This window comes from Mus pahari, chromosome 5, assembly GCF_900095145.1.
Source record: "Mus pahari chromosome 5, PAHARI_EIJ_v1.1, whole genome shotgun sequence".
NCBI classification, from domain to species: Eukaryota; Metazoa; Chordata; class Mammalia; order Rodentia; family Muridae; genus Mus; species Mus pahari.
This window is the reverse complement of record NC_034594.1, coordinates 104,097,252-104,120,349: the sequence shown is the minus strand read 5'-3', so window position 1 is coordinate 104,120,349 and position 23,098 is coordinate 104,097,252. Positions and strand designations below refer to the sequence as shown.

Genomic DNA, 23,098 nt, shown 5'->3' with positions numbered 1-23,098 from the left:
TCATTATTATGCAGGAACAGCCAATATCCCCTTGAGTCCTCCACAAAATGAAAATATAAATAACCTGCTCTCCAAAGTTATATGACAATTGGGGGAAAACAAGACTCAGGACTCATCGTGAATTACCCAGATGTCCCAGCTGCAAAACAAATGGAACGTGATGCAACTTTATTGTTGGTGTCAAAGGGAGAGCCAACACAGTACATAAAAGTTCTTAGTTTATTAATAAATAATTGACAAATTAAATTTTTGAAAGTATTAAATGGGCTGTGATTTTTGTCTTCTGCAGGTGACTCTTTAAATGCTGTGGTCATTGCAGTATGACTCATTTGAATCTTTTTGTCTTCTTCAGGAATAGCTCCACTAAATCTTTCCAATTACAGTTGTCTTTGAGATACAATATAAAGAAACAACATGTAAAACTCCAGCAATGATTCTTGGGCAGTGAGTAAGAGTGGGGAACTGAAGCAGGAAAGGGAAGAGGGTTAACGGACATGTGACATAATAGATGGTTTCCACAAGGTCTCATCCTAGTAGAAGTTAAACGATGTGACATTGTAACCTCAAACTCACCTCAGCCATTTCCTGAAGACACCTTTCTAGGAATGTGAATGTCCTAGAAAGGCTCCTGCAGTCATAGAAATTCCTCAGGTAAAAAGATGCATGCGCGTCAGTACATATTTCACATTTACATGTTCAGCAACATGGTTAGTGGGGGTGAAGGCTCTACCTGAGGTGGAAACCCTGGCTTATGCTAGGATCCACTACGTCTCACTAATTCAAAATCGCATTCGTCTGAACTCTCATTGTTTATGTAAAATACACAGCCATTTTTACACTCTCTTTGACCTCTTTAAATAGTGCAATATAATTTAGGAATCGCTTTTCTATTTAAAAGAGAAACAAGAGTCTTACTTTTAAAAAATCCAATTATCATTATCCTTTCTAAAACACACATATTAATAAACTTCAGACTTACTTCAAAGAAAGTTACCATGGCTCAAATGTTTTAGAAAATTCATACTTGAAATTTGTTTCAGATCTTCTAGATCTCCGCAGAGGTTCTAATTTGAATACATTGCTTTAATATGTGTCTTCACCACAGGAATCTACTCATGTGGTAAGGATGTGTCTGACAAACTACTCCCCTCTCTTCCTCCTAATGTCCATTAAAATAAATCTTGTGCTGAAATGAAACGTAGAAATTCTTCTAAGAGGTATCAAAGGTATACAGAGGGGAATCTCTCTCAGGCTTCACTTGAGAAACAGAAGATGCAGTGTGATCAAAAAGCTTGGAAATGGTTAGAATCCCCATGAAGCGCAAATGATAAAAATCTCTCTGGAATTTGACATCAGCCTCACAGTCAAGCCATAGGACATTCCTGAAATAGAAATATAAAACAAACAAACAAAGCCTCTAAGTCTAAGCATAGATTTTAAAACAATTAACCATCTTAATCCAACTCAAATAAGTAATATCCTGGCAGGTTTCACTGAACAAAGCGACCCTTGGGGAGGTCCCACCATTCTTGGTGTCAGTACTTAAAGGACATTCACTTGAGTTAAGATTAAAGAGAAGCTCCTTGAATTGTTATTAAAAGACAAGACCACCTACAAGGATGGCCCCCAGTAACCTTAGAGATAGGATGCTCAGTGGTTAGAGAGTATAGTCAGTCAGATGGCTCAAAAACCACTTCCAACTCTAGCTCAGGGAATCCACCGCCATCTTCTGGCCTCTAAGAAAACTACACTTCTGTGAACAACCTCCCTGCCGCAACCATACATTTAAAAACTGTTGAGAGTCAGGCTGATCCAGGGCTTTCTCAGAGGCTCCAATGAAAGGACATAAGAACCTAGTTCTGTGTCTTTGACAAGGCTTCAACATGGCAAGTTCCAGTTGGGAACTGGGCCAAGGCCTCCACGAGCTATTGCTTTGGTTCCTGAGAACTTGGATCTTTCACCCTGAAGAGACTGGAGTTATGAATTCCAAGGCTGTCTCTGACACCTTGAGGTATTCTGTGCTCCCCTTGTGAGACATTGCTTGATTAGCTTTCTGCCTACTTGCATCCCATTTTGTTTCCAAAACTTGTATATATGAGATTCTGTAATTTTTAATAAGTGTGCTAGCATGAACCATCAGCATGTGTGAGATTCTCCAGTAACAAACTATCTTCTCCCATCCTGGTCATGTCTCTCCTGGGAACCTGTTGCTGAAGAACAACCTGCTGCTCTATGTCATGGATTAAAATAAAATCCTATAAAAGAAAGGAAAAAAATCTCTTTGAGATAGAAAGCAAAGCCACCCGTAAGGGGAGAAAACTTGTTCCTTGCACTGAATGAAGTTATTGGCATCGGAAAAGTCTAATGCAGAGATGAAAATAAGAAGCCTCGTATGTAAGGGATCTTGGGCGACAACTCAGAAGAACTCTAACTCAATGCTCTTGTCACTAAGCGAGCTTTGTTACTTCTGACATGTCCTGCCTCGGCAGGCTGATCGTTCCCTTTCCATAAGAACATGATCTGTGTCACGCTACCTCTAAAGAAATATGCTTGGCTGAGGTATACATATAGTTATTTCTTCTTCCAATTAAGAATATTTGATAGTTCTGCCCAGTTCTTGCAGCTGAGGCAGACTCCGAGTTGGTCTGCTCCCGTGAAGACACCATATCCTGAGCCATCCTAGAGGATCCGCTGCACTCAGAGCAGTTGGTAAGAACCTCCTCCGCCCACCCCACCCCCAGCCCCAGAGCTGATGCTGGGAGCCTGGTGGACTTGGGAACCATCACCCCAAACCCCTACCCTCCCAAATACCATTCCTCTTCTGTCTTTACCCCACCCAATATGGGGGGGGCTGTGAAAGACCGCCTGTTTTGGTTGAATGAGGCTTGCTCTGGCGACCCAGTTAAAAAAAAAAACAACTCAACGAGGGATGAAACTGTGGGCCACATTCCCAGGGACAGGTGCCTGACATCACAGAGCCCCCAACTCCATAATTCTGTGACTGTAAGTCACACAGACAATGTCTCAAGCTCTTGACATTCTGGCTAGACTCCATCCCCACAGTTACCTGACTATAGCCAGGAATGCTCCTCCCCACAGCTATTTGGCAATAGCAAGGTAGCCCAGCCCACTATAAAAGGGCTGCTCGGCCCCTCTTCTCTCTCTTTAAGCTTTACCTTTTTTTTTTACTCTCTAGCCCTCCTTCTCTCTCTCCCTTCCTCCCTCTCCATGTGGCCATGGGAAGCCTCTCTCTTTCTTTCTACCTTCTCTCTTTTCCCCTGCCTTTCTACAATAAAGTTCTAAAACCGAAGACTGTCTCTGCTCTTCAAGGCCTGCTGTACTTGAATGATGAGATAGGCTTTCCCCCAAAGAGCTTTGTCTAACCTCCTGCCCAAAGGCCTTCCTGTGCTCCAGCCACAAACTGGACCAAGGACGCTCACCTGTGTGGGAACCACCCAGCACCCCCTTTCTCCCTGCCCTCTCTTCCATTTGGCCCTGGGGCCCACACTTTGTTCTCAGCTCTTCTGTGGTGAGAAGCGGTATCTGAGATGTCGGAGACTTAGAACCTGTTATCTCTGGGCTCTGTGAGGCCCAGAGACCTTGAACTGCCCCTTGTCCACCCCTCCATGGGTTGGGTCTATAGCTTCCCACAGCCAGACACCCACCCAGGGCACATAGAAAGCATGTGGCAATCCTCCCGAATCTATCTGCCCAGAGCACTGAAACTCTGGCGGGATGCGGGTTTTCTCCCTCTCCCTTTATTTCCCCACACCCACTGCCTTGTATGTGTGTGTGTGTATGTGTGTGTGTGTGTGTGATGTGTCTATGTACATGTGTCTGTTTGTTTATAAGTGTATCTGAGTAGTATATGTGTTGGTGTTGGTGTGTGCCTATGTGTGTCTCTGTGTTTATCTGTGATGTGCATGTGTCAGTATGTGAATGTGTGTTTATCTGTGGTGAGTACGTGTGTGTGTGTGTGTGTGTGTGTGTGTGTGCATGTGTGTTGGTGTCTGTATGTCTGTGTTCTCTCCTGCTTCTTCACTTTTACTAAAGTTTCTTACCTCTTGCTGTCTGCTATGTCTAAGATTTTTTTTCCATCTTTTAATTATTTAACTGGAAGAGAAAGTGACTGGATCAAGATCTCTAGACTATATCAATTTGTCAGGAGTAGCAACCAGCGAACCCCAAGGATCTTTCTGTTTCCACCTCCCCAGTCCTGGGATTATAAGTACAGATTGCTACATACAGCTTTATAAATATGGTCTCTGGGGAAATTAAGCTGAGATCCTCATCCTTTTGACCTGTACTTCACTTAAATACGTGTCTATAGATCACATTCGTATTTTTTAACATATTCACTTTACATCCTACTCCCTGCCCCCTCCCACATACCCCATTCCACAACCTTTTTCCCCTTGCCCCCTCCCCTTCTCCTTTGAGTGGGTGAGGTCCCCCTGTTATCCCCCTGGTGCATCAAGTCTGAGGCCAGACAAGGCAGCTAGAAGAACATATCCCACAGACAGGCAACAGCTTTTGGGATAGCCTCCACTCCATTTGCAATGTCCGCATTGGGTATCCACAAGTACGAACTCATGTATACCCACAAACATGTGAACATGTATACAAACACAGCATAGCATTCAAACATTCAAACACACATGATGGGGTTGAAGTGGGAATCCCTCAGCTTCTAAGTCTGAAGAGAACACAGACACTCCAGGAGATTGTGGGATTTTTTTTCTATATATTTCTATCCAAAGTCCTGACAGGGACTTATAGAGAAACCTAAGGAAGACAAAGCAAGCTGCCCTTGGGAATTCTATTCGGCTTCAAGTCTGACTAGATCTAATATGAGTTTTGGAGTTTCTCATATCAAGTAGCAGACAATTTCTTCTGGCTACATCCATTTATCTTGAAATAAATTCTGAAACAAAAAGTCTGCAGAGCAATTGATAAACTCAGTGTGATAACTATCAACTTTCATGAGCAGAGAAACTCACAGGAAACTGCCTCAAACATTCTGTTCTCCACTATTTAAATGAGTGGCAGCAGCTTTATCAAGGAGGTGGTTTTAGGAAGACCTGATAGGAAGCATCCCTGAGAAACCTTCACAGCCAATCGCAGATGCACACACCCGTTGAGCCCCAGGAGGCACACCCAGATTGTGTCTGCAATTTCTCACAGAGTAGGAGCTTGTTTCAATTATCAGGAGGTCAAGATGATGTTCCTAATGCCAGGATGGTGGCTGCTGCCTCACAAGAGATCAAGTTTATCCTGGTATTTAAAAGCCCACAGACTTCATCAAGCTAATGGGAGCAATTATCCATTCCAACTTTCCCCAAGCTTGGAAACTGTTGTGTCATGGTAAAGCAGTTGAAGAGGGCAGATCATACACTATGGAGAGAACCTCTAATGCTGTGGACCTAGGTTGTCATGACAACTTTCTAGTGCTTGCTATGAGATGATCAAAACACAATGATCAGTTGCTATGGGACTCAACCCAGTGAGCTTTGCATTTTCTCAACTAGAGGGTGGAAAGAACTCATAGATGTGTTCAATCTAATCTTCAAAACTCTCTGCACTATATATAGTACTCTTGTGTACTCTATTTTCATAGATCAAACATAATAGCAAATATACATTATATGCTTGTTTTGAAAAGAAAGGGGCCCTAATGAGGCATCTCACCGACAGATAGCCCTGATCACATTCATGTACCTATTTTAATCCTCAGAATGCTAACACTCAAAGGCAGATTTTCTCCCTTCTTCTGGAGACCTAAAGAAAAATACTCTTTCATAAAATTAAATCATTTGTCAATCGAACAGGTAGATGGTAAGGATTAAAATTCCAAGCTGGGTGGAGGGAAAGTCTAGGACTAAACTTGGCACTTACTTTGGACACTACATTCAACACAGGATGCTTTTAGGATCAGATCACTAGGGTGTTCTCAACACCCATCAATCCTCCACACCAGCTGGGTGTCCTAACATTCAATTCTACTGCCATGAACTGTTTCCTTGGAAATGGCATCAAGCCTAAGCCCTCACACTTGAACAACCATCCTGGGTTGTAAATCAGACTTCCCACAAACCTTTTCTCAGACCCCAGGATTTTCCCACATAGCTTAAGCATACTAGATAAAACTGATTATTACTCACATTTACAGCTTTATTATACAGAACATTTACAAGACATACAGATAAATAGCTAGATGGAAGTGATGAACCGGCAAAACCAGGCCCTTTAACAGCATTATGGATCCAGACAGAGGAGATGCATAGGATAAGAAGCTGTTCAGCTTGATATAGAGCATCTAGGCTCTCTCTGGGCACACTGCCCACTCTGCCCACTCTGCACACATCTCTATGTATCTATGTGGAAGTGAGTTCTGACCTCTGTACTCCATAGTCTGAAGCCCCCTGTGGAGTTTTTACCAGAAGGAATGATTAATAAGGAGTCCAGTCTTTCTCCATGTCCTTGTGGTTGAGTACTAGGAATGGAAATTTCAAACTTCTAGTAATGGATTGATCTATCTGGGGACTAGTTACACACAGAAATCAGTCCAGAATCATTTTTCCAGAATAAAAGATATTTCTATCACACATGAAAGCTGCAAGGGACTTACAAGCTTCATGTCATAAGTTATATTCCAATGTCAAGTAAGACAGCAAAGGCTCTTTTAGAGCCTGGACTCACCAGGAAATCACAAGGAGTCTGGAATGAGTGTGCCAAGAACCATGGAAGAAGAACAAATCATACTTTCCTTAATATAAATTATAATGCCAGGAAGCATCACAGAGGGCTCTTATTTGCCTGCACTAATAAGGCACACCTTGCCCCATGTAAACAGTACATGGGTTGGATTAAAAGCAGAAACTATTAGTTCCAACTATTTATTGCAGCTATTGCAATCTGTTGTTGCCTTCTATTTACTTAAACAACCATCTGCTTTCTTCAGGGAAACAATACATCATTTAATAAGAAAATGTACATTTGCCTACTTACGTTCGCTATTTTAGAGAAAGAAAAAAGAGTACAGAGAAGTGAAGGAGAAACGCCGGAGAGAGAAGAGGGAGGAAGAAATTAAAGCAAGGAAGAGTTTGCCAGATGTCAGCCGTGTGAGATGTTAATATCCATTCTGAAGCTGCTTTGTAATTTCCTCCCATTCTGTGGGTTACTTCACTCTGTAAGTCAAAACATTTCATCTCGCACACAGAGAGCGTTGTGAACAGGGCCTTGCATGGCAGAGCTGATTAGGAGACAGGCTCCCCATCCCTCCGAGAGACCGAGTTCTTTTTAATCTCCAGGATAAAGATTTTCAAATGTCACTTTTCTCACAGCCATATGACTTACATATTTTTTAAACCACACTTCATTTCCAAGAAGCATTGTACCAAAAGCTTGGTGATCAAGGACAGACATCATTGTTAATAATTGTATAAATCTTGACAGCTTATACTTAAAAATAGCTTGTTGAAAATGTTAGCATTATATCCAGAACTGATTCTGGTCTCATGTTATATAAACGAAAATAGTTCACTTAATCTTTTTTTCTTCTCCCCTTTTGGTTTTTAACCCTGGCATCTTTAACAGGTAGCATTTTGTTAACATTTAATAGAGGCATGCTATAAACTGATCTTAACAAAAAAATAAAGCCTGCCCTGGATTCATAAGCTGGGACAATTCTGTTTGCTATTTGTCTAGCTGAATTTAAAAAAAAAAATCTCCAAAGAATTGGGTGAATTCAGAATGGTATGTTTTAGCATAATCAAACAATTTGTTTACTATGATTTCTGACTCTCACATGAAGTGACCACAGACCACTCTACAACAATTTGTCAACCAATTCACCATAAAATGCTCCATTATAGGAAAGCTGGAGCTTTTCTCCATCCAGCAAACAAAACAAAACAAAAAACAAAAACCCCAATAAAACTAACCAAAATAAAACAGAAAACATCTTTAAAGATTAGCCCTGTCCCTTGTTCAGCATAGCTTAACCTTTACCATCTCCCACCTCGCTCATTCCGACAGACAGCCTTCAGAATGCGATGTCCCAGGCCACATTTCCCATGATCAGGAATGCAGATCCCTTCCGAGGCAAGCCATCGATGGCACATTGGATCCTCACAAGGTGCAGATTCTGCCAGATGAGGGCAGCGCCCCATGGGCCCTGTAGACTCCATGAGCACATGGCGCTGTCTCATTCTAAAGCCTGAGAGGAGAAAGAAAGGAAGAGTTTCAACATTTCACACCGACCCTGAAAAGGCTGCTGGGCAGAAGATGAAACATCTGTGTGAACACTTGTAGCTCGGAAGCATGTATTATCTTGATACAATTTACTTATGAGATGGAGGGATGGGAAATGGGGACAAAAAGAGAGAAAATGTGGGAGAATGAGTGTAAAAGTGCTTTTCAAGAGAACTTGGGCAGGGTCAGATGGGACTAGATGAACTAATGAACAGGGTGCATCCAGTAGTGTCTATAACTCACAGGCATCAGCAAAGACTGGCAGCAGCACCTACTGATAGATACATCCACATCTCCTTTTCTGTTATTGGTTGGCCATCCTTTGCTTATGCCTAGTGCCTGACCATTCACAGCTTTCTGCTTTGAGAGGTCCCCATACAGCTTCTCTGAGGTTTACACATTAGCATGTCTATATGCACAGTGGTTCTAGAACCCCATTCTCTCCATAACTGGGCATGGGTTCTCAAATTCCCACAGTCAGAGCCCATAATATAGGCATGGGTAGGTCTTGGAATGTTGCAGAATCACTTACAGTACTTTAATAGAAGTAAGATAGGAAGAAAAATCAAGTGTAAATTTGTAAAATGTACTAAGACTATAGAAAAATGGAGAGTGTCTGCCTGTTCTGAAAGGCTTATTATTATTCAGCTTTCTTGGACTGGTGGCATGAGAGAATATGGATACTTTCTTAATGTATCTTTTTATTTGTCTAGATGCCAGAAATAGAAGCTATATTTTGCTTTTACTGTACATGTTTGTTTTTATATAATTTGAAAAGACATATAGAAACATTAACAACAACCTGACTTTGAGAAAATAACAAAGGAGTGAATGTGAAGCGGCTGAGATCCATTGATGATGTGGGCTTGCAGTCCTTTGTCCTCCTGATACATAACGTTCACAGGCTCAGGTTTCACCCACATTGTTTCCTACTGTTAGACTCAAAGTCTGTCAACCAATCTGGGTCCTGTAGCTTATTTTTCAAACTGGTTCTCAAATGTCCCCATCCTGAAATCAGACTCATCCCAGAGGTGGGGATGATGTCAAAGTAATGTCTCACCCCCCTGTCTCTTCTTTCTAAGTGCTAGGACACAGGCATGTATTACCATGTCTGCTTTATGCAGTACTGGGCATCGAACCCAGGGCATTCTCAGTGCTTGGTAAGTACTCATTGAGCTACATCTCTAGCCAAAAGTCGTTTAATTTAACTGCTCCTCTGCCCAAAGCTCATGCATTTGAACTCTTGGTCTTAAGCTGGTAGTGCTCTTGGGGAAATGGTAAACCATTTCTAGGCAGTTGAACCTTACTGGAAGAAGTGGATCACCTAAAGGAGGGCCTGGAGGCTTGACAGCTTGACCTCTTCCTGTTCATTTTCTGCTTCCTGGCCAGATGCAATGTGACTGGCCACCGAGGACATCTGTCACCATTCCTTCCCCACTCTTAATGGGTTTTATCTCTTGAGCTGTAACACCAAGTAAACCTTTCTTCTCCTTAATTTTTGTGAGAAATTTGGTGACAGCAAGACATAAAGTAACAAATATACTATTTAGACATCATTTAACCAACGGTGACTGTTTCCATGATACTAAAATTGCTAAGTTTAGGGCCAATTTAAATAAGAACAATGAATGTCACTGATCTGTTACCTCCCTAACTCCATGTCATCAAATACTCAAAATACAACCTATGGAATGCTCAGCTTCCTTCCTCAGGAATCTCAAGGAGAGTTACAAGGGGCATACGGAGCCCTCAACCCCATGGTGTAAATCAAGGACTTTCAAGCTCTTGCCACCACAGGACTTGAATGACCTCTACTTTTACGTGTAACACTGCTCATTCACTGGCCTTTGTTTGTACTTGTTTAGCTCCTTTCTTTGAACAAGAAATAGCATGATTTACACCCTGACAACAAGTACAGAGCACAGGATGGAAACTTAGCATTCTCTATGGATGGATTTGGGTGTCCTATTTCTGAAGCTTAAGCTAGTGAGGGGCACATGCAGTTTCCCTCTATAAATCATGTTGCATCCATCTTGCCATAAATCTATAGAGTGCATCTCCTCAGTCAATAAATTCTTTTAGACATTTTTTTTTTGTGTGTGTGCCGCCCTTGTCCAAACTCTAAGTAGGATCAAATCACACCACAAGCTCAGCATAAAACAAGCGCCTTGGCTTCTTATTGTATTTAACTTACTCACACACTGGCAACCATGCCTGCAGTAAACAACAGCAGGCTTTTCCCAGGTGTTCTATTCCAAAAGATATACAACAACCAAGTTCACTGTGGCTGGGGCAGCCAACATCTCACAATGAGCGAATGTTATGTTAGACAAATATTATTAATCAGTAACTGCTAATAATCATGTGATTTTGATGTGCTATACTGGTGGGAAGACAACAAGAGATGCTTCTACTGACATATAACTCAAGAAGGCAAAAGGGTGTACACAGCAATGAACTAAAACAGCTATAGATGTTTCACTTAGATTAGTATGAACTTAAACCCTTTAGACTTTTTCCAAGGTTCTCTACTCATTTTAGACATCTGGAAACAAAGGCCACACTGCAATTTAGTGCTCCTTCAAGAGTGTGTCAGCAGTAGGTAGCTGGGTAGGAAGTTGACCAGAGTTCTAACTTCACAGACTTAGATCCTGGCTGAACCATTAATTTTACCTTTGTAAGGTAAACCTCAAAGGAAGGTCCCATGGAGTGGCCCCTTCAACTCAAGTTAGACAGACTAGAGAGTGGGGTTTGGGGCTCTACGTAGGAGACGGTTATAATCCTCATGTCATGGCTAGAGTTTTACTATGTACCTTTGATGGAACCAAATATCTCAGGGTTTTCTTATATGTTTGTTTGTTTGTTTGTTTGTTTTTGCTACAAATTCTGAGATCAAGATATACAGTTAAGTATGTGACTCTACTATAGGCAACCGGAAAAGACAGAATAGCGGGTTGGAGAAGAGAAGGTGGCAGAAGGGTAGCCAACATTTTTTAGGTGAAGACAAAGAAGAACTAAAAGAGACTCATGAGTATATCAAGGTCTGAAGACTGTATTTCTGCCATGTCATAGAGTGGCAGTGTCCATGTGAACTTCCATGGAGCTGTTCACGAATAACCTAACATTGTCTCCAGGATAACTCATGCTACTAAGGCTGGGAGACATAGCCAGCAGACTGTACACACCACTGGCAGAAGCGTACTGCCCACTAAGCATTGCTGGTTGTTGTTGACTGGCCTGGATGATGGATAAGGATATTGAGCCAAAGAACATGCTACATTTGAAGTATAGGTGTGTATACACATACTTGTGTGTAGGCCGAGTACAAGCTTGATTGTCACTCTTTAGAAGTACTTTGTCTGTGAGACAGGGTATCTCAGTGCCCTCCAAAGTTAATCTGGCGGGCCAGCAAGCCCCAAAGGACTTAGTCTTTCTCTGGCAGCCCAGCACTGGGATTACAATTGTACAACACTGTGCTTGACTTGTTTTCCATAGTTTCTGGGAATTGAATTCAGGCCACCATGCTTGTATGATAAGAAAGTTACTGAATCAGGCATCCTCCCTTTCCCCCAGACTAACTCTTTAATTCCAGTTCTTTAGTTATCAACCAAGAGAAAGAGAGAGAGAGAGAGAGAGAGAGAGAGAGAGAGAGAGAGAGAGAGAGAGAGAGAGAATTTTAAAGCATCATGATTATTTCCAAGCCTATTATACCACAGAAAATAAGAAGCATCGATAGGGAAAAGCCATCATGAGAACCTTTAATACTTTGCATAAGAAGAAGGTGTAGCCTACTGTCAGCATCAACACAGACACACAAAAATGGAAGAGAAAAACTTATCTGAGTAACACAGATATTATTTCTAATGAAACCAAATGATTTTTTTATACAATTTAAGTGAAGGTAGTATTAGAGCCAACCCAGCAAGCAGCAATGGAAAAAGGGATATGTTTTCACTGTAAAATTAGATTTTAGGCATGTCAGTGGTTTCTGACCCCAGTTTGCTGACTATGTTAATTTTTCAGAACAGAAAAAGAAATTTTTTTAAGAATAGTCCTAGTGTTTCCAATTAAAAATACCTTTGCCTGTGGGAGCTTTGGAGAGTTTTCCGCGCTGTGGTTAGAGCGGGGAGAGATCCTTCAAGTCTTACATGGAGGTAGGCAGCTCTTAGGATGCCGCCTATAAAGATCTCTCTATCAGGCTCATTTTCAGTAGTTTGCCTTCATAGAACTTATGTGCAAGTGACAAAGCTGTCAGTAAATCTAGGTATCAAGAGGGATTTTTTTTTTAAAGTGCATCACACCTATGTGTAGGGCTTATCCGTCAGCATTTTCTTTAGGCCAGTTGTCTTTTGTATTTCTCTAATTGTAAGGCTGCAGGAGTACCTCAGAGATAAACCAATAAACGATACCCACTCATCCAATTTAAATTCTGCTGGAAGGTGTTCCAGCCTCACTTGACAAGCACCGACCTGCCAAGAACTGCTCCCCTTGTCTGTCTGTCACTGACGTGATGGAGGGGCAGAGCCTGCAAACACTGACTGGTTTTCTAATGCACTCTGAGTAGCTGTTATTCCCGAGCCTTAGATGATGCCTGACTGAGGGGCATGTGACGGGGAACAAGATATATAAAGATAATTTCTATAACAGTTTATTCTATCAGCTAATAAAACATCTCCTAGCATCTGGTTCCCTTATTTCTTTCTGTTTTCTTTTTAAATGTGAATAAAGAGGACAGAATAAAATAAAGAAAAGCCTGGTGATCAGAAGGACATGTGTGTTGGGCAAAGAAAGATCTTCTCCTTTCCAAGTCTGTTTCCTTCTTGGTTGTTTGACATTTCCTCAAATCATCTATCTTTTTTCCCCCTATAACACATACAGATTATATACACACATATATAACTATTGAAGAGTGTACCTATATGAATATCAACCCAGTGTATCAATATATGAGGGTATTAAGTAGCCAGGAATTTATCCAGATTTCTGCTAATGAGTTGATTGGATTTCTTGAGGAGGGAGTTCAGATGCAGAACCATACACCCACTGCCATCCCAGGGTTTTTTTTCAACACTTAGTATATGAATTCTGTGTCCAGGCACCATGGAATCTAAGTCATATTTACTTTGTGCCAATCAGTGACTGGTCCAGTCCCTATAGGATCATGGGTCAGAAATAGAGAACAGAGAGAATACAGACTCTATCCTCACCAGTTGGTAGAAATAACAAGATGATTGCTCCCATCCCCAGCACATATTTGGTCTGCCTGTAGGCACAGAATCATTTCCCCAGAGGGAGAACTCCATGCCCGATTTTTCCCAAGAGAAATTAGAGGCAGGTGGTCCTGCCAGGTTTCAGCAAGACCTACAGGACTGATTTCTCTCTACTTTGGGGGATTATTTTAAAATAGTAAACTCTCAGCCCTGAGTAACAATCACAAAAGCTGTCCATTATTCCTGACTGTGGTGATTTAGCACTGCACAAAGAAGCCAACTTCCAGTAGGATACTGTAGTCACTTTGGGGGGGGGGTTGCTCTAACAAAAACATTAGTATTAACAGTGACTCTAAAATGTTCCCAAGGGTGTCAGGACTCCTTCACCTTTAGGCCATAACTCCCGTTGCCCCTACCCAGTCTTTCGGAACGCAAGACTAAGTAAGTCTCTGAAAGAAACTGTTTCTTGGGGCAAAATGTACACTCTACCTGGCACTTCAGTGCACAACTGGAAGATGGTTTCCATTCTCAAGGCTGGATTTGCACCTTGGTCCAAATGTCTTTAGGCTTATGAAGAAAATGAACTGATGGGTCTTTGTGTCTGCAAATATACTATACTAGAGAGAAGGGAACACTGCAGCCACCCTTGGCTTAGCTATTGTTGTTGGGTTTGTTTGTGTGTGTGTGTGTGTGTGTGTGTGTGTGTGTGTGTGTGTATACAAATGTGTGCCTGTTTATGCAGATGCACACATGTGAACTCTTGTGTGGAGATCAGAGAACCATCTCTGCTCTTGTTTCTCAGATGTTGCCTAAATTCGTTTTTGAGACAAAGTCTCTCACTGTTCTGGGGCTTACCAAGTAGAATATGTGGGCTGGTCAGTTAGTCCCAGGGCTCTGTCTTTCTTTGCTTCCCAGCACTAGGGATTCTATGTGAGGACCATTGTGCATTGCAGTTTTTCTGCATGTGAGTTCTTGGGAATCAAACTATGTCCTTCAAGAAAGGACTTTAGCAACTGAGCTGTTGCCATGACTAAGATTATCCATTATGTTACAATATGATGTTAGACAAATCAATCTACTTCTTCCTTCTCAAAGTTTGGAATCCTATGACCATTTGTATGCTTTTAGTAACAACAATGCTAATGCCAAGATGAGTGGAGAATCTGTCTTCTGAGACTATCATAGCAGAGTTCAGGAACATGAGGATTTTATAAAGACAAAAATATATTGTCTCAGAGTTCTCTAGATTAGTGACATTAAATCAAGGAACAACCCATGCTCCTCCTGAACACTACTGGGATGGATGGGTTCAATGCCTCCCCAGCTTCTGCTGAATTCTAATTTTTGATATTCTTTGGTATGTATAACTGTGATTTCCAGTGTCTCAATCCTTCTCCATGTGACTTTCACTCTTGTTCTCCTATGACTGTATCCTCACATAATCCTCTTCTTTCTAAGCAGGCATCTCTGTCCAAAGTTCTGCTGTTCATAAGAGTACCAATCATTATAATGGGGTTTCCCTTCCTTAGTTACCCCAATGTAATTCAGTTACATTGGTAATGACCCTTTTGCAAATACTATCATAATTACTTCTGGCACATATGTGCCTTTGTAACTTGAGCACATATTGAAGGGGACAAAATTCAACATACATGAAAGATGTATATACATATATTTTCAGGAGATAACACACTCAGAATAAAGTTCAGTGAGCAGAGAGTTCTACATATAGATATGTTGAGAGAGTACACAAGGGAAAAGAGTTGCATGCTTTCCCCCTGTGTTCCAGGGATGTGTTTGAGTTGTGGAGAAGGAAGACTGTAATAAAATTTAAAAGAAGAGAAAGAAGAGTTCTCCACAGTGTGCAACACAGTAATAGGAAAAGATTCGTGCTCCAAATTACCATAAAGACGCCAATGCACCAAAATAAGAAGACCGACAATATCTACCAAGTAATGGTTTCTAAAGTATAGGCTCAGAATCACTTTTGCCTTCTCAAAATATCCTTAAGGAAGCAATCATTTTCATTCCCTCTCTCCCTTTTCTGTTTTCTCAGCAAGGGAAGGTTGAGAGCAGCTAACACTCAGCATGCTGGGAACATAAGCTTAGGGCCTAACCACTCCAGCTCCATTCCCTGGTCAGAGAATATTCAGAAGTGAGCATGGCATGGGGTTCCTCTCCAGAACTCTTCCTGGAATGATGGGAGAAGGCATTCTCTACTGCATTATTTATTATCTTAAATGAAATTTCTTGCTGAGTTTTGATGTATGAAGATGGTTTATCAAGCTCAACCTACTACAAAGAATGATGGAATGAGAAGACAGCTTGGTGAGTTGAAACATAGAAAGAATGGAACTGAAAGATCGAGAGCCCCTGACATTGTTCAGTGTCATCCCAACAGCCATTCTGCTTTCAGGTGTATGAGTTATTAAGTCTCTTCTTTGCTTTGAAATCAATATGAAGTGGGCGCGTGTTACCTACATCCATAGGTGCCCAAAGTAAGATGAGGTCCACTTGGTGTACTGAGTGCATCTACATCTTTGAAAGTGAAGAAGAATGACACATCATGCAGTGAGAATTTATGTGCATGGAAGTCCCTCTCTAGAGTAGTTTCAGTCCTGGTAAAGCTTGAAGTGTTTTAGCTTTCAAGGAGCTTGCCTTAAAAGCTGGCATGGCCCAGATAAAATACAGGAGAACCAATTCTAGGTTCTAAGGGCATGCAAGTCACCCTACGGAATCCCATGCATGCATAGTTATAAGAAAATGACAGGTTCTAATTATATATGGAGCACAACTGTGCTATTAATGTCATTGGAAAGTTTTCTGGGTCCAAAACCTGAAGCACCTCAGGTATTGAGGTTATATGATATACTACATATGATATACTACATATGATATACTACTTAGTTTCACATTGTTATGAGCAAATATCTGATAAAAGCAACTTTCCAAAGGGAAGAAAGATTCACTCCTGCTCACATATCCAGAGGAAGCCAGAGAACGCATGGTGGCTAAAGAGGCTCCTCCATCCTTGGCAGCTGAACCTTGAGGTCTAGCTAGAAGAGCAGGAGGTAGGAGGCAGAACTGGAAGTGTGAAGGATTTCTAGTCCTCACATATATGTTCCCAGATCCTCATCTGTTCTAGCTGTTCTTCTTACCTCAGAGGTTCTACAGCACTCAGAAATAGAACGCCCAGCTATAAAGGCAGTGTTTAAACACATGAATTTGTAAGGATATTCTTGTCATATTGAATCTTAGTTCATTTCTATAAATTAATGAAAAAAATACAAAGTTAGCATTCTCTTGTCCTAGATTCAATACTGCTCCTCCTCTTTTCTTTTACAGTAAGAGAGCAAAATGAAATCCCTGCAACCTGGGGATGAATATGGGCATATGTGTTCACAGAGCAAGCCATAGATTATAATCACGTGAAATTCTAGTAGATATGCATTGTCTTGCACAGACAGGGGGCACAAGGATCATTGCACTCAACAGTTGGCCATGTGGTTTTTCTCTGCATGTAAAGTAGGATTATAGCCGAGCAAACACAACCTACCATCTGGAAAGCCATTGGAACTTATTTCTTTTCATATTAATAGAAGGAATATTTCTTCTTAGTATAACATACAAGGAGAAAAGATGCTGATGGAAACTAAAAGGTCAGTGAAGAATAGAAAGGATAGAAAGATGACTCTGGAAATGGACTTTTAGGGGTGGGGATGGACATTTTAAATACAAGATGGGACAAACTAGATTACAATGGCTAAGTAAGTAAAAATAAGGGAAGATGGTAATTTTAAGCCCAAGGACACTAAACACTAACCAATAAACACACACATACTTAATGTCCTTTACTAACATATAAAATATAAGGCCAAATGTTAAATGTGGGAATCTGAAAATATAGCAGTAACAAGCATGGTTGGTTTCCAGTGTGATCACAATGAATCATGTCATGAGATATCATTGGAACCATTACTTACAAGAAAAAGTAAGTTACATTTGTACTTGAGACAGGATCTCATGTAGACCAAGCTGAACTCAAATTCATTCTGTAGCCAAGAATAGCCATGTATTTCTAATAATTGCATCTCAACTATCTCAGTGCTATATATGAAAAGCATATACCAGCAAGCCTGTTTTTCTGTGGTCCTGCACGTTGAAACCAGGGCTTTGTGCATGCTAGGCCAGCAATTTACCAACTAGCTGAACCACTAGGACCAAAATTATTTCCAACTGAGTAGCAGTCATTTAACTCAGCTCTGAGCCTAGCATAAAAGTCAATCAAGGTCAGTTTCTGTACGTTACGGAAATGTCCTCAACTGTCTCCCTTATAACTGAACATTGCCAAACCTGAGCCAGTTATCTAATACAAACAAATGCTGTCTTAAGCTGGCTTATTCTGAGGAGTAGATGTGTGCACAGGAAGCAGATGAAGCATGCGCATAAACACTCACCTTTCTTCCCCTGAGGATCATGGCAGTTCTCATAAACACACGGGCCCCAGGCTGACCAGGAAGACACTATGCAGTCCGTCGAGCAAGGGACATTGCAAAGCTGAGAGGCTGAGGGAGCAGGTCCCAAGCATAATGTACTTTCCACAGGCCTGGAGACTAAAGTATAAGAACATAAATGATTAAGTCACATTTTGGGGGCTGCCCTAAAATTGCTCATATCTTTAGTAGTCTTATGATTCTAAACAGTATATGCAATCAAGACAAACATTTTCTCATATGAATGTTTGGTTCTACATTATTAGCCTTTGGATTGAGTAAAGACAAAAGACAGAGACAGAGGGCATGCACTTGAGATTCTTGAATTGCAAAGGACTCCGGGGGAATTCACGAGAAGAGAGGAAATATCACAGACACAAATTATCTAGAGGTATGATTTAAAACAGAATTAAATGGCTTGGTGAAGTTTCAAGAAGAGTCTATCTTAACTATATAAATGACTGGGGCTCTGTGAAAAACATCAAAATCGAACCCCTAAGGTGCAGTGTTTAGCATAACCAATCTACTGCTGTGACTCCCCAGAGGGGTGGAGCTGGCAAAGACAGAAGAAAAATGGTTCTTGGAACAAGAAGAAAAATGGGACTCTGACTATGGTTCTGGCTTGAGAAAGCAGTTTCCTAACTGGGTTACCCAGAGGTTCAGGTCTCCAAGGGGCGGGGGGGTGCTTTCAAGTGTGCAGATTCAGGTCTGAGCTTGGCACCCTTAGGATGCAGTCACTATTGTCCATCTGTCCTGTCCTCCATCCTCTACCTGTACCAAAAGAATGCAAGATGTGGACGAGACAAAAAGTTCCTGGCCTTTGTGAATATTTAAGAGTGGAACCCAGAGCCCCTGAAGATGGCAAGTGTGTCTACATCTATTGCAGCAAGATTTACTATAGATGAATTTTAGAACTGACCCATGAGTACATCAATAGGAGAGTGGACAGGGGAATAGAATAGAGACTCTGAGATAGGTGAAGGGGGATGGATAATGGAATGTGAAGGGATAAATGAATAGGGTGGGAGGTGTAGGAAGGGTAGAACAGGGAGTTTAGGAAGGGAAAGCCTACATTAAAGACCTTTAAAAATGCTATATGGGGACCTGCTACTATAGAAGTGGCTGAAAATATATACGTATTCATAGATAAAAAAAAGGGTTCAGTAAAACACTCCAAATATTAAAGACTGTTGTCATTGCTCTTGTTTAACCTCTAGAACTTGGTGGCAAGACCCTGTTAATGGAGGCACCACATACTTGAGTCAGAGGATATAGACAAGTCAAAATGGTATCAAGATGGAAGCATCATCCCACTGGCTAGCTTTCATTGTGCTGGAGCGTCCCGTGCATACTGCCAGGGAAGCAAGGTTATCATCAGCCTACACAACTGTAAACCATGTGAGCCATATGAAATATAGTAAGATATTAAAGCAATGAGGTGGTATTTAGGAAGAGAAAAATGGCTTGTTGTGGGGGTGATCTTATCATAGGAAAAATTATATGAACATCTCTTTATGAAACACAGCTCTCAGTACAATTAATGTATACTAATTCTTTACATGTACATCAAAAAGAACATCTAAATATAAAACCATTTACATTTCTTACACAGAGTTGCCTCACACCAAGAAAGTTTTGAAGCATTCCAAACTTTGCGAGCAGTAGCTGCAGGTCTGGAAGTTTTATCTACTGACTGACTTGTACTATTCTGTAAATATTTCCTGTGTGTCATTTCCATCCAGTTGAGCAGGAAGAAAATGACTCCAAGGTGGGACGAGCTGGGAGGGGACTGCATGGTGAGTTCAGCCACCTTCTTTGCTTCCTTTCTTTCTCTGGGAGTGGAAGAATCAGATGTAGTGATAGTTGTGGCCCATCGCCACTCTGGGCAGAGGAACCTTGACTAAGAACCAAACCAATGGCATCATGAAAAAGACACAGGCTGTGTGTGTCTGGTTGGAGTTACTGTGAACAAAGACATAGTCTGAATCCTGAAAGTGATCTGAAGAGATTGAGAAGACAACACCAATATTTTATTTGCATATTGATCTAAATATTTGAAATATTTAAATTTATTTTAAAGTTCATCAAATCAATTTAATCTGACTTAAAATGAAAGTGAAGGGCAAAGTTATATTGCCAATGTGAATGTGAAAACACATCTGTCATGGAGTGGGGGCAGGCAAGGAGGAGATAGCAGATACTGGGGGGATTAGTGGAACAACCCAGGAATATTGATGAGAGGAAGTGATTAAACAAAGTTCACACTACAGTTGTCAGTGGGATGGGAACCCAAACTACCAATGTAGTTTGTACCAATGATATGGCTAGATTCAGAATAAGGCGACCCACACAAGACACACATTCACAGAGTAAATAAAAACAGTCTTTCTTTTTTTTTTCTTGGATATTTTATGTTATTTACATTTCTAATGTAATCCCCTTTCCCAGTTTTCCCTCTGGAACACTCCTATCCCATCCCTTCTCCCCCTGCTTCGGTGAGGGTGCCCCCCTTCCCACCCACAGACTCCCATCTCTTCTCTGGCATTCCCCTACACTAGGGTATCCAGACTTTACAGGACCAAGGGCCTTTTCTATTGATGCCAGACAGTGCCATCTACTGCTACATATGTGGCTGGAGCCATGTGTCCCTCCATGTGTACTCCTTGGTTAGTCTTTCTAAACTACCAAGTCACCATTTAAACCAGCCACTCTAGGGTTGTGTCTGTGCTCAAGATGTTTTCTACTAAAAAGATTAGGTCAGCCACAGATTACCAGGCAATGGAATGAGAGACATCTGAGCATCCCACAAATAAATATCAACCAAGCTAGGGGTTTTCTTGTGGATGTCTGTTTGTCACCCGTCTTGTGTGTGCTGGCACTTATTCCCACCTAGAAAGGAACTCTTGCAGCAGATCAGAAGGAAGTGGGTGGGGCAGCTGATTAGTCCAATCATTTACTAAACATGCCTAATACATGCCAAGTGTAGGTTACAACACCAAACACACACTGACATGTTTAGTCTGGGTAGCTTCTCTTTGACTTTGACCTATGTGTTCTTTATAGATCTCTAGTTTTTAAAATAAAAGTACTGCAGTATAGAAATGTTAGCTCACAGTTTGGAGAGATAGCTCAGCAATTACAGTGCAAAATTCTATTCCCAGAACCTATATGGGTGTTGCATAACCCCGTATATCTCTAACTACAGGGACTCCAACATCTTCTGACCACCTGGGCATTGTACTCTCATACAGTTATACTTACAGAGAAACATAGACAAAATGAAAACTAATAAAAATAACTCTAAATTTTTTTTAACTCATCTGCCCATAAGCCCAGCTAAGGACTGGTAGAGATAAGGTATGGAAGCAGGCAGTTTGGCTTCTGAGTCTGTGGTGTGAACCACTCCACCAGGAGATGTTTTTACTTGACTTTTCCTAGTGCCCACTGTGGAGAGAACACTGGCTGAATAGTCATAAATTGTCTCTGTTCTCCCCCACTACTTGCCTATCATTCTGAGGAATAGCTACAGAATATGTTAGAAATTCTATATCGTGATAGAAGAGAAGAACTGGCCAAAAAGCTTGGACTGTCTGACAGTGACCTGACAGCAAGGTATCCTTCAATACCATGCCATATACCCTAATATATGAAACTTAGGGTGGCCACATTTAGGTGGGCCATTCAGAGCTAAGCACACAGTCATGTTCTTTCTATACCTTGGGAGACTGGGTCAAGATAAGCTATATTTTATTTTTCCTTGCCACTTGCCAGTAAGTAACAAATCTGTTTCATGAAACATATAGTACATGAGTGAGTTCTGTCTTATTAGACTCAGAAAAGTTGATAATCAGTGCACTGAGACCAATCCCACGGCTTGTGTAAACACTGTGTTATTGATGGAGGAGGGACAATGATGAGTGAAACATACCAAGACCCTCTACTCATAGAACCATATCATGCTGGGGTTGATTGAAACTGTGAATACATCCAGGGCACCACAAGATGCCAAAGGTTTTGCTGTCTTTCTATTGTCCTGTGTCCCTCCTTCTGACCCTAGCCAGATGAAGTATAAGATGCCAGCGCTAAAGCGGTCCCCAAATGACTCATCTCTAAGGCCAATAACTGGTCCACATCTCTGCATCCAACACTGGCAGAGGAGCTGACACTTGTCCACCCACCAGCAAGTATCCACCAGGCACATGGTGAAATCTCGGTAAACGTCAGGTGAAGCTCCGGAATGACTGACAGGAAAGGCTTTTAGATAGAACTGCTGTTACAGAGAGACAGGGAAACGTGCCCTGAAGCTGAATCTGTCAGAACACCACAACCACAGTTACAATATATCTCTTTAATTTTGAAGAGAAGTTGAGAGTGGTTAAGGGGAAGTGGTTATACGGAAGTCCTCTTTCATAAATACTTAACTGTCAATTAGTAGACTGTTAGACAATGCAAGTAATAGAAGATTTCAAAGTAGAGAGGGTCACTATTGCCTGGAAAAAGATCAGGAAGTAATTTCCTTGGGGACTCCAAAGTGACATGTTAGAGACCCAAGGATGGGATGAAACCATTTGTCAAAGCAGTCATTTTTCTTCAGCACCTGCTGCTTTGATGGACAGTTAGTCTTAATCTATATCAATAAATTCTTCCAGCCCTGGTGAAATGTCTAAGATGCTTCACTTAGGCACTGGATCGATGTGTCTGGGTCAACCTAGGTCTTTCATGACCCTAAGCCCCATCCCAGGACACATTTGCTCCAGAAATAAATCATGAATATGTCACAAAGCACTTAACAGCTTCAGGACACTAGAGAAGGGTCAACCAGGATGCTTCTACACCTACCGACTGTTATCCCTGGATATTAGCTCTAGGGATAATTGAGTTTAATTAATCAATTTGACTGAAAAACTAAACTCCAAAGACTTGGGTGGTTTGTACAATTTCATTCTCAAATTCAGAGGAGAGTAAAGCCTGAGCCTCAGGCCAGGAGGCAAACTCACCCCCTGTCTGTCTTTCAGTTTTCTTTCTATAAAATGAAGGCATCAGTCAAGCCAGGATAGCCTTTGAATGAGTCAGAGTGTATGAGAGGTAGGCAGAGATAGGACAGAGCCAAGGAACCTACTAATGTGCCAGACTGAATTTAAC

General features: G+C 41.4%; 1 protein-coding gene across 1 annotated transcript in view; it reads right to left on the bottom strand.

The window, feature by feature from the left end:
- The window catches only part of Thsd7b (thrombospondin type 1 domain containing 7B), an 872,787-nt gene that overhangs the window by 482,140 nt on the left and 367,549 nt on the right, over positions 1–23,098 (bottom strand). The window contains exons 5-6 of the mRNA XM_021198560.2: positions 17,921–18,076; positions 8,021–8,218 (exon numbers count right to left, since the gene is read on the bottom strand). Coding sequence (XP_021054219.1) covers positions 8,021–8,218; positions 17,921–18,076 — 354 coding nt within the window. The remainder of the gene's footprint in view (positions 1–8,020; positions 8,219–17,920; positions 18,077–23,098) is intronic.